We start from the raw sequence: 12432 nt of genomic DNA, 5'->3' as shown, positions 1-12432 counted from the left end.
CACTTAAATTAAAAAAAAAAAAAAAAAGAGGCAGAGGCACAGAGAGGAGGCAGTTCCCTGCAAATGGGCTCCAATTAACCTCTCTGTGAATGAAGAGAGGGGGCGAGAGCTGGGCGTTGGTTAGAGGTGAAAATCCAGATGATGGGCTGACTTGGGTCCACCCCCCCGTTCATATGTTAAAGTCAACTCCCGGCACCTCAGAATAAGACTGCATTGGAGATAGTGCCTTTGACAAGGTAATTAAATTAAAATGAAGTTATTAGGGTGGGTCCTAATCCAGTAAGACCGGTGTCCTCCTAAGAAGAGGAGATTAGGGTACAGCCGCGAGCAAAGGGAGGAGAATGTGAGGACGAGGGAGAACCGAGGAGGGAGGCCTCAGAAGAAACCAACCCTGCCCACGCCTTGATCTCTGACTCCTAGCTTCCAGAACTGTGAGAAAATAAATCTGTTGTCTAAGTGCCCTTAGTCTGCCCTACTTTGTGATGGCAGCTCCAGCAACCATACACAGTCTGGAATGTGAGCTAGAGCTGGCCAGGCAAGACCAAGGGCAGATGGCGGTCCAGTGTTGCATCCCAAGTGTGCAGAAAGGGTGTGGGTTTGTGGTGGAGTGGCCTGCACAGTGGTGTGGCTTCCTCCAGCACAAGAGATGACAGGGATTTACAGGGGTCAGGGGTAAACAAAGGGAGGTGAGAGGTCAGAGGTGAGCAGAGGAAGCTGGTGCCAGGTGAACGGTGACTCTGGGGCTGTGGCTGGGAGCAAAGCCGACTGGCTCCCTGGAGACTCCAACCATCTTTTCTTGTTAGGACAGGGCTCTAATGGGGGTGAGCTGAGCAGCTGAAGGGCAGTGTTATAGATACTGCCTATAAAGACTCTCCCGTAAAACCTCTTTATTCCCCCCTTTAAGAGATAAGAGTTATCAAAGTGCTTGGAAATCTTCAGGAGGGAGATTCTGAAAGACCCAAAGGATTAAGGGAAGCTGATTTTCCAACCTGAGGGGTCACTTGCAGGCTGTTGAGGATTTGCAAAGGGAGGGCAAGCCCTGTGCCAGCTTACCCAGGTGAGCAGAGAATAGAACTGCCAGCCCCTGGGTGCCCTAGAGGCACCCCCACATGCCCTGCACCCTGCAGCACTGGTTCAGAGGGACCGCCCTTGGTCTGAGCAATACCTAATGCTTCTGCACCATGTCACATTATTCTTTCACTCAATAACCATTCATTAAGGGCCTACTTGCATGCGTGTCTGGAATTGTGCAGGTACAGAGATGAATCAGCCGTGGCCCTCACCCTCAAGGAACCGGCTGCCTCGAGGAGAAAAGACGGATAAACAGATAGGCATAATAAAAAAGTCAAAAGTGATTAGTGTCTAATGAAAGGTACAGAGAAATTTCTGTGGGAGTTTTAAGGAAGAAGGAATTAATTTGGGATGGGGAACCAGGGCATTTCAAAGGAAGGAGAGATAGATCACTTTGAGCTTTCAGGTTCAAGCTAATTGAGGGAAGTTATAGAAAGATGTAAAGTAAGCACCCTTCCAAGGCAGTGAGTGGTCTCTCAGGAAATCTAAGGAGAACATTGGGCTGGGGCAATTGGGAGGGCTTCTTGGAAGAGATGAGTCTGAGGGGGAAGAAGAAGAGTCCTTATAAGGAAAGAGGGAACAGGGACAGGGTTAGTGTCAGCAGAGGCATGGAGAACTGAAGGTAAAGCCAGCCCTGGTCCTAACATGGGGGTGCTGTCACTGTAGGGGTAGGAGGGGTGCTGCAGCTAAAAGTTTAGGTATGTGGAAGCCAGACCACAGAGGGCCAGGTGCCATCCTAGAGACTCAGATGGGACCAACCCTTGGATAATGGGGAGGCCTGAGGACTTTGAGCAGGTGGGTGATAATCATGGCCATACTCACTGGGTGAGCTAGAAAGGATTAAGGTGGGCAGAGCCAGGCCTGCCGGGCCCAAGGAGGCATCCTGTCCCGAGTAGACATAGACCTGGGCCCAGAACATGGAGAAGACCTCGGGGTGGAGGTGGGCACAGGGTCAAGAAGCTGCCCTTTCCTTGGCATAAGCCTTAGAACTCAGAGCTGGCCAGAGGTAAAGCTGTTGGCTTGTGGGGAGAAAGGCCCAATGTCAATGTGGGTCACCAGCTCCCTGGGCATGAGAGGCATGTTGAGTACATGCGGTGGAAGAGTCACTGTGCAGAGTCCCCACAGCTAGAAGACTCTCCCTGATTGCACGTCTCCATCTGAGCCTTGGCCTTACTGTACCCCGGACCTCCTGGCCTTACCGTGTCTACTAGTTGACATCTCTGCAGAGTAGTCCCCGGGGATGGAGGATGTGCTAGATGATATTGTTCCTCATTAGGCAGTGGCTGGGAGCTCTGAGCATCCTGGCCCAGCCCAAGAGCCAGGCATGGGGGACAGAGCCTGGGGCCAGGAGCATCAGCTGCACACTTAGCCCTGAGCACCCTGCTCTCCATGCACGGGGCCCCTCACTGGGGACCACCAAACAGCAAGCATGCTCTTGGAAAATGCCTGTCGGGCACATGTTCTTCTGGTGTCCTAAGAGAGCCTGAGCTGGCACCTCATCCTTTGTGTCCAGAGACCCAGAATCAGAGTTCCTGTTGTCATCCTAATTATTCTGATCCCAATATGTTTGATGCCAACTAACCACCCAGTTGAGGCTGTTCCCAGACGGGAGTTAATCATTGTCTAAAACCTAAAACCTGATGAAAAGCAATACCCAGAATGGCAGAGAAGTTGGGTGGAGTGCAGAGTCCTTCCTGGGACCCTATGGGAAGGCGAAGAAGAAGGAGATACTCAGGGAACCTCATGTGCCCCTTAACATAAAATCCCCACATCCCCTATTCCCCACCTGGTCATGATCCCTCTGTCTCAGAGTATGTCCGAGGATGCTCTGTGAGTTGATTATATGGTGTTCCATGGCTGGCTGGTGTCCTGTACATCTGGGTTTGTATTGGCACATTATCTTTGTCGGCTTGGGCTGCCATAACAAAATATCACAGACTGGGTGGCATGAGCAACAGACATTTATTTCTCCCAATTCTGGAAGGCTGGAAGTCCATGATCAAGGTGCCAGCAGGGTCAGTTTCTGGTGAGAGCCTGCTTCCTGGATTGCCCTCTTGCTGTGTCCTCACATGGTGGGAGAGAAATAGAGAGCTCTCTCTGGCATCTCTCATAAGGACCCTCATGCTATCAGATCGAGGCCTCACTCTTATGACTTCATGTCACTTTAATTACATCTTAAAGGTCCTATCTCTAAATGGAGTCATATTGGGGGTTAAAGTTACAACATGTGAATTGGGAGGAAGGGGACATATTCAGTCAGTAGCTCACACTGTGAACATGTACTGTTCAAGAAGAAGAGAACACACAGCCCTAGAACAAACTGTTGGGTGTGTGTTGCCTCCTGGTATAGGTGTGATCGTGCCCTTTGTATACTGATGGGACAGAGCTAAGTCTGGTGTCTATACCATGAACAGCCCTGTCAACTCAGGAGCTTGAGTTCCTTCCTAGATTTACAGGGGATGTGGGCATTTTCTAAGAGATTAATTTATTAATTATTTTATTACAAGTGATTTTCTTAAAAAAAAAGGTGATTTTCTAATATTTAAAGGTCATATGGCCTGAAGAGAAAGATGCCCCCCATCTAGAAATCTTGTAGGAGTTGGGAGCATTAGCTAGGGGAATTTCCAGAGGACCAGGGTCCTGCCTGTTAGTATTTCATAGTCGATTTGCCTTGGTGAGACTTTCTTTCTCTTTGGGGACTGGAAAGCTCATGTGACCTACAGCTGTGGATTGCATTGTGCCCTCCCCAAATGCACATGTTGAAATCCTACCCCCCTCCCAGTATGATGGCATTAGGAGGTGGGACCTTGGGCAAAGTCATGAGGGTGGTGGGACCTCCATGATAGGATCAGTGCTCTTATAAGAAGAGTCCAGAGAATGTTGTCCTTTTCTCTCCGCCATATGAGGACCGTGTGAGGAGGCAGGTGTCTGCAAACCAGGAAAGCAGGCCCCTTGAAGAACCCAACAATGCTAGCACCCTGCTTTCAGTGCCCCACCTCCAGAATGGTGAGAAGTGAGTGTTTGCTGTATAAGCCCCCCAGGCTATGGTATTTTGTGGCAGCAGCCTGAGCTAAGACACACCTACTTAGTACACCCCTTTCTTAGCAGCAAATCCAACGAAGACAAGGTTCATTGGAAGGAAGATGAGCCTTGGTTCCAGGTACATGGTCTGCGTGAGGCTGACCTGGAGTCACCTTCTACCTCTCCCACTTACCAACCTTGTGAACGTGAGCAGGTCCCTTGACCTCTGTGACCATTCTCCCATCTCCAAGCAAGGATAACCCAAGAACACGCTAGTTGTTGCAGAGCTTAAGTGAGACTGTGTCCACTAAGCATTTACGCTACTGTGGTCACTGAGTAAGTGTGTGTCTATTCACATAAAGCTTACGTACCAGGGATCCCATTCCTCTTTCCCATGATTTGTGTGTGATGGCCATGCCAATGTCTCTTTTCTATGCTTTAGGGCTAGACTAATGATTTCTATTATATTTTTAACCATGAAATATTTTTTTCCATATCAAGTCTTATGTGGAATCCCAGTACCCAAAACTGATGGGTGTAGAGGTATGCTGGTTGAAGCTGGCACGGGCCTAGGGACCTCCATGCAGCCTTCCTCTCTGCTGCCCTTCTTCCTTTCTCTTCCCAGAGTCTTCCTCCTGGGACAGCACAGTATAATTGTTTAGGTTTCTGCTTCCTGAGTAACATTCCCATTCTGGTCTTGCTTTCCTGAGGTCACCGAGGTAGGTGTTTCGGGTGTCCTCTGGCTCTTCAATTACACGTTTATAGCGCATTGGCCGCTCTTGCAAGTGGTGATCACAACAGGCGTGTGAGGACTTTGCTACCTAATTTACAGAAACCTGCTTTAATGGCTAGCTCTTGGGATGCGCTTCAGTTGCCCAATGTATGGCCCACCCAGTGTCAATGAAATCTAATTTTTATTGTTCAACAGGCTATGCATATAAACACATCCACACATCAGAAAAAAAAAAGGCTTTGTAATATTCTGTGTCCTGGTTTTTGGTTTGGAAAATGGGTCACAGTAGGTATAGGAGCAGTGTACAGAAAAGACAGCATGGGACCTGGGTTTCTTCTGTCCATGCCAGCCGCAGAAATTCAAGGGCCACGTGTCGGTGAAACCTATTTTGCTTGATTCCCCATGTTGCTTTTCTGAGCCTTCAACCTCTGAAAGATAAGGTTGATATTTCTTCATTTCTTCTTTTTTTCCCCCTGTAAGAGCTTTATTATAATATAATTCATACACCATATGATTCACGCATGTAAAGTATGTAAGTCAATGCTTTTTAGTATATTCACAGACTTGTGCATCTATCACCATCATCAATTGTAGAACATTTTCAGCACCCCCAAAAGAAACACCATGTATGCATTAGCAGTCACCCTCCATTCATTGTAGCTTTTCCACCACTGCCACTAGGCAACCACTGATTTACTTTCTGTGTCTGTGGATTTACCTGTCCTGGAAATTTCATATAAATGGAATCATCCCATGTGCAGTATTTTGCATCTGGCTTATTTCACTTAGCACCATATTTTCAGGGTTCATCAGTGTTGTGGCCTTATAAGTACTTCATTCTTTTTTATTGCTGAATACTATTCCATTTATAGATATACCACATTTTGCTCGTTCATTCATCAGTTGATGTGCATTTGGACTTTTTTCACTTTTGAGTTATTTTGAATAATGCTGCTATGATCATGTATGTGCAAGTTTTTGTAGAGATTTCAATCTTGTAACTTTCTCTACGAGGAGAATGAACGATATCCAGAGGTAGATTTGTTGAGTGTTTACTGTGTGTCAGGTACTGTGCTAATCAGCACCTCACACAGACTATTCAGGTCATCTTGACAATGCTCCAAGGGGTGGGGGCTCTTTCCCCATTTTACAAGTGAGGAAACTGAGGTCTTCTAGCCAGTGCAGGGTGGAGCTGGGATTTGAATGCAGGTCTCTATGCTACCAGAACGCTTACCCTTAACGCTGCTTCTGGAGGCATTTGGTACACTATACCACTCCAGCCATTCATATTAAGTCACGCCAATTAAATTTGTGTGATGTGTCACTTACATACATTATCTTACTGAATCCTCACCCCAAGCCCCTGAGGTTGTCTCACTGTTCTTAATGTTCAGTGAGGAAAAGAAGTTCAAAGAAATTGCCTGGCTCACCGGCTGACATGGTTTATCAGTGTCAGAGCCTGGAGAGCTGGCATTCAGCAGTATCTTCCACGGCTTTCTCTCTCATGCCTGGTCTCCCTTAACCCTCTCTTGTCTCAGGGAGAGTTCTGCAAATGCCCAGACTACCATTTTCAAAGGATAGCTACTATGTCCCTTCCTTGGCACACGTGTGCCTGTGTACCCCCAAGCATATCACCACGCCTAAGCCTCAGGACCTCGTATGCATAGACCCCCGATGGCCCTGCCATGACATCAGGGGGTTCCTGGGCCAGATATGCACATGAGAAATCATGGTTGCACCTGCCCACAAACCAAGACCTGTAGCATGGAGAGAACTTGCTTTGGGAATAGTTCCCAGGATGGCAGGGTGGAGGTGGTGGAGGAGGTGGAGGGGAGCTGCCCGGAAGAGGAAGGTGGCAGTCTGGGGGAGAGTGGAGAAAGGAGGGGAACAGGAGAGGGTACCAACTGTCTCCGTGTGGTTGCCTGCCCACAGCTGCTATCTTGGATGACCCCATGGAGTGCAGCAGAGGGGAGCGGCTCTCCATCACCCTGGCCAAGAACCGCATCAACCGCGCTCCTGAGAGGCTGGGCAAGGCCAAGGTCGAAGTGGACATCTTTGAGCTTCTCAGAGACAGCGAGTACGAGACCGCAGAAACCAGTACGTAGAATGGGCAGGGCTGCCCTCTGCTTTCCTTGCTGGCAGGAGGGGCTGATAACATGAGCCGTACCCCTCTCCAGGCCTGTGATTAGATATTCCCAAGAGAGGGAGAGAAACATGCAGTAGGAGGCCCTGTAGGGCTCAGTCTGGAGGAGATCCCTAGGTTTTGTTGCCAACTATGTATGGAGGAGAATTGAGACAGGATACTCAGTCGTTCATTCATTCACCCACTCATTCATTCCTTCATTCCTTCATCTGTGGACTTCTTCATCTCCTGGACATACTGTACACAATATGAATGAAACCTTATGTGTGATTAAGAGAAGAGAGAGAGGGCCAGCCCAGGGGTCACTTAGTCAGTGCACACCTGATTGCCTGTCTTGCTTTTTTTTGTGCCAGGAGCAGTGTTGTGGGACTTGGGATGGAGTTTGACCACTCCGTGGGTGACTTTGGGCAAATCACTTATCCCATTTAACCTCAATTTCTTCATCTGTAGAATGGGAATGCTAGGCTCTACTTTGCAAATTTTATAGGTTGTCAAGAGATTTGAAGGACTTAAAAACATAGCAGAATCCTCTGTGAGTTGCAATGCTTTACACACATACACACTGGGGCACTCGAGTCACATGTGTGGAGCCCCTGCCCTGTGTCAGGCACTGCTTTTAATTTTCCCAGCTTGAGAGTTAATTGTGTTGGTCCCCACTTTATAAGAGAAGCTGAGGCTCAATGGCGATGACCAAATTGCCCATCTCCAGAGCCAGTCACGGGCTGAGCAGGTCCTGAACCCTGCCCTCGTGTGCTCACTCTCAAAGCCATACTCAGTCCACCAAGACCTCCCTGGAATTCTCTGGTGTCCTGCTGGGGTTACCTGGACAACTTTATAGGGTGAGCTTTTCCCGGTCATGGGCCAGTGGCTCAGAGCCAAGCTGGCAGTGAACAACCCTGTGCAGAGGGAAGAAGAGGAGCCCCTTAGCCCAGAGAAGTGATGACATCTCTTACCTAAGACTCTGTTCCATCTCCTCCCTTTGTTACCTGTTTCAACCTTTGGTTATACTCAATGGTAAAAACACAAAAACAAAAGAACTTGCTGAGGCATATATGGGAGACAGCTGGTCTTCTGGGGGTGGATGCAGCAGTGCCCTGATCTGGGCCATTAGTACTGCAAGAGAAGAGACACATCACTCTGGCCCAAGTGCAACAGGCAGGGTGTCCTGTGGCACCCAGAGAGAGCAGGAAGGAAGGAGGGCAGTGGCTCTGTCTCTGTTTCCTTTGAGGCTCTTGTGGTCTTCCCTCTCTGGCTGGCCAAGTTCCCTGGCTCATTTGTCATGCCTGTCCCATATGGCCACATAGGCCCAATTTACTGTCTATTTATTCAGGCAACTTTTATTGAGCATTTACTCTATTTCAGGTGTGACTCAGGATATCATGCATTGGGAACAATGCAGAAAACAAGGTAGACACTGTCCCTGCCATCAGGTGGCCTGTGGTCTCTCTTCAGCATGTACATCAGTAGCAACTTCCCTCAGAATCTCTTGGTCTGAATTTCCAAGGTAGAGGATCTGATGGGTCCGGCATATCTTCTTGGAAATTCAGAGCCGATCTCACCAGTCACAAGTGTTGGCCAGATGGCCTGATGACTACCCTTGGAGAGAGCATCCACGTTTAGGGACCAAGAGTGGGTTCATGCCCTACAAAAGAGGACTGGGAAGACCAGCAGGATCTATGGACATAGATTCCTCCCCAGGGGGGAATGGAGGAAGATCAGGTGCCTGAAACAGTCACTCACTTATTCAGTCGGTCAGGTGATACATATGTGGTGAGTGCCAGTTCTCCTGGGTTCTAGGCCATGGGGATTCAGCAAGGGACCAACTAGAAGTCCCAGCTGGCAAAGGGATGAAGTTCTAGTTCAATGAAAGTAAGATTCCAATTTCCCTGCATCTTCTGAATGAAATCAGAAATCCCGGCAACAACTCCTTGTGAGTCTCCTAGTCCAGTCTGTAGTGGTTCTTTGTCCAGGAGGACAGGTCTCTGACAAAGATCCAGATTCCTAGATAGCGCCCAAGAGCATACGTCCAAAAGCCAGCTCCTCCTTCCTTTCTCTGGTTTGTGACGGTTTCTCTGCAGGACAGAGAGTGGAGATCGTGCATCGTGCATCCTGGATGGGGGTCGTTAGCACATGTAAATGTCCTCTCCCGGTGACCCCGGCAGCCTGGCTTCTTAAAGTCCATACCGCTAAAATATTAAGCCAGATGAATCAGGGGAATAAAGGAAACTGATATTTTTTATTCCACATTACAGAGCTTTGGGGCATCTTTTTCATGCCCGTCTTTTAGGCGCCAAGTATTTTATTAGCTAGTAACCCTTGGTTCAGCTTTTACATCTCAATGTGTTTGAGGCATGATTAGCATTTGTTAGAAACAGGGCTTCTGGATCTTTCTACCCCAAAGGCCTTTCATCCTGAAGCCAGAGCTGCTCCCCCACAATGGATCTGAAACACCACCCAGATAGTTCATAGGAAGGTTCCAGCCCAGCTATTTCCTTCCCAAAGTATGGGAGAGAACGGGTGGTGGGTAAGTGCTGTTGGCTGAAGCCAGGCAGGGACTGAACTTCAGTGGCAGTATTGAGGGAAGGACATAGGAGGGAGACAGGGTCCCTGGATCAAGGAGGGATGATAGTTCTGCGATGCCTACTATGAGGTGTCTTTGTTATAAAGAGCAAGAACGTGGATTTTAGAATCAGGTTGGCCAGGTTTAAGCCCTGGTTGTACTGTTTACTAGCTATATGACTGTGGACAGGATGTCTGGCCCTATTGTACCACAGTTTCCATGTTTGTAAAATAAAAGTGGTGGTGATGTCACCTCCTAGAGTCCTTGAGAGCACAGCATGGGACAGTGGCTGTCAGCGCTTAGCTCCAGGCACATAACTGACATTCAGTGAGTGGCCTCTCACCCCCTCCTCTGAGCAGGCTTCCTTCAACCCTCTTACCATCGTGAACAAGAGGCCTCCGTATGTGGCAGTACCATCTACCTCCCAGCTCCTCCCAAGGGGCCTGTCTTAACGTCAGCACGCCTCGTGGGGCATCCAGCGTAACTGGACATTCCCTTCCTCTTCCAGTTTTCTGGGCTTGATGCATCTGACAGCATTGAGCCTTTGGAAATTATGATGGGCCACCCAAAGCCAGCTGCTGCTCAGTGCCATGGGTTCTGTTTTCCCCAGGCTAGGGGTCCAGAGCTAATTTGTATTATTAGCTTAAAACTATCTGAGGCAGTCTGGGCCCCTGAACACCTGCCACCTCACCCCTGTCCCCCATGGCCAGGAACTCTGCTCCAAGATGATGAAAGAGACCCTAGCAGAGACGTTCTTGGTTGTGGGGAGCAGAGGCCCTGCTCTAAGTTCGGGTGGTAACAACCCAGCAATGTACTCTAGTACCTACTTGCAGCAATAGGTGAGATTCCAGAAGCTCTGTACGAATTGCACTTTCATGAATCATGTTCAGGGTGGGAGTATCAGTCAAGGGGAACAATGACTATTTCAAGAATCAAAGATTGCGAAGTGTAAAGAAACTGAAGATGCTGGCGTCCAGAGATCCACCTCCTCATTTGATGATTCAGAATGAGGCTGGGAGGTGGGAAGTACCAGACGGGGCATAATTCATAACAACCCCGGACACTGGAAAGTTACAAGCACGAAATCACCTCCTGTTGTATTTGGCTCACTTAGATTTTCATATAGTGAGTTTATTTATTTATTTTTAAAGATTGTATGTATTTATTCATGAGACACAGAGAGAGAGGCAGAGACAGGCAGAGGGAGAAGCAGGCTCCATGCAGGGAGCCCATGTAGGACTTGATCCCAGGACCCTGAGATCACGCCCTGAGCCGAAGGCAGATGCTCAACCACCGATCCATCCAGGCATCCCATAGTGGATTTATTTGAAGTACGGTCACCCATAGGGCTTCCTCAAACCCAGGTCCCATTCCCTTCTCCTCCCTGCCCCTTCACTATCACCTCAGGCTTCTTGATGTTTGACTCCCCGGCTCCCTCCTTGCACAGCCCGCGGATCTGAAACAAGCTCCAAGAACAAGACCCATGAGGCCATGTCCTTCCCGCCTGGCCCCTTCCCTCCCCGCTCCTGCATCTCGTCTTCACCTCCACCTCACCCTTTCTTGTGTACGGAGGGTCCCACAGGCCTTGCTCCCGTCTCTTCCATAGATCAGCACGTCTCCTGCGGCTGCCGTGTCGGAGCTTAACGGAGTGGCCACCCCCTTATCAGCCAAACACCCGGAGGCACCATCCCTGCTGCTGCCAGAGCCAGTTTGAAGTTTAATTTACTGCAGAGCTGGAAGCAGGGGCCTCGCTGTCAACCCCTCGCCTCTGCCTTGGTTTGTCTCTGAGAGGCCAAGCGTGCTATCAGCTGTCCACACTGCTTCCCCTGGAAAGCCTGGGGCGCACTGGTTATCCCGCCCCACGTGGCCCCATGTGATGCTCCGGCTGCGTGGATGCTCCTCCTGCACGAGCTCCCGAGATGCCCACGGGCTCCGTGGGCGTGACCCCGGGTGACTCTAGTAAGTGAGGGCAAGCATCCCTCTGTCAGTTCCATAGAACAAATCTGAGTCCGCATAAGGGAGAAGCCGCAAGGAAAAAGTCACAGGATAGCGATGAGTCATTCAACAAACATTCCGTGCTCCCGGCTCTCTGAGCTACCCACATCCTGCGTGCATAATGTGGACTCTGCAACACACTGAGTTGCAGTGCGTAGAAATCATCTGGTCCGTGGTCTTTTCCAGGAGGCAGTTAAAACCCAAGCCTCCAAAAAATGACAGAGAATTCAGTAACTCTGCTGTGTGGCTCAGACATGGGCAGAGGGTGGTCGGAAATAGGTCTGAGGTGTAGACGGTGGTCAGATGAGGCCTCTGGGCTGGACCTTGGAATGTCTGGTGGGTGGAGAGAAGGGAAGCGGGCACCCATGCAGACTGTATATAGCGTGGCAAGGGCTCGGGGCAGGAAGCAGCAGTACTTGGGGACAGTGACAGATGGGCGTGGCTACAGCAGAGCGTTTCTGTGGGGCGTGAGGGCCGGGGTTGGAGAGAGGTGTCGGGTTCTGGAGTTGGGAGGCACCAGGATCCTAATCCTGACTCTACCAGCACCTCGGGCTACTCTTTTGTGCCTCAGATTCCTCATCTGTAAGATGAGAATAATAACAGTTCTTACTTCAAGAGGTGATTTTTTTTGTTTTTTGTTTTGTTTTGTTTTGTTTTTTTAAGATTGTATTTATTTGAGAGAGGGCGGAAGGGGGAAGGAGAAGCAGGCTCCCTGGCAAGCTCCCTGCTTAGCAGGGAGCCCAACATGGGCCCGATACCAGGACACCAGGATCATGTTCTGAGCTGAAGGCAGATGCTTAACCGACTGAGCCACCCTTTAAGAGGTTTTTTGAGGACTTTTTAAAAAAAGATTCTTTTTTTTAATTTATGAGAGAGAGCGAGCAAGCACAAGCAGTGGGGAGGGGTAGA

At 49.3% G+C, this 12432-nt stretch overlaps 1 protein-coding gene across 5 annotated transcripts in view; it reads left to right on the top strand.

The window, feature by feature from the left end:
• GRIK4 (glutamate ionotropic receptor kainate type subunit 4) overlaps nucleotides 1-12432 on the top strand; it is a 425071-nt gene that overhangs the window by 242960 nt on the left and 169679 nt on the right. For 4 of the 5 annotated variants that reach the window (XM_025465200.3, XM_025465201.3, XM_035716732.2 and 1 more), the window contains one exon: nucleotides 6758-6922. The exons of the other annotated variant lie outside the window; for it this stretch is intronic. In XM_025465200.3, coding sequence (XP_025320985.1) covers nucleotides 6758-6922 — 165 coding nt within the window. The remainder of the gene's footprint in view (nucleotides 1-6757; nucleotides 6923-12432) is intronic. 5 annotated transcript variants of the gene reach the window in all.

This window comes from Canis lupus, chromosome 5 (genome assembly GCF_003254725.2).
Source record: "Canis lupus dingo isolate Sandy chromosome 5, ASM325472v2, whole genome shotgun sequence".
NCBI classification, from domain to species: Eukaryota; Metazoa; Chordata; class Mammalia; order Carnivora; family Canidae; genus Canis; species Canis lupus.
Note: the sequence above shows the minus strand (reverse complement) of the source record. Positions and strands in the feature narration are given on the sequence as shown.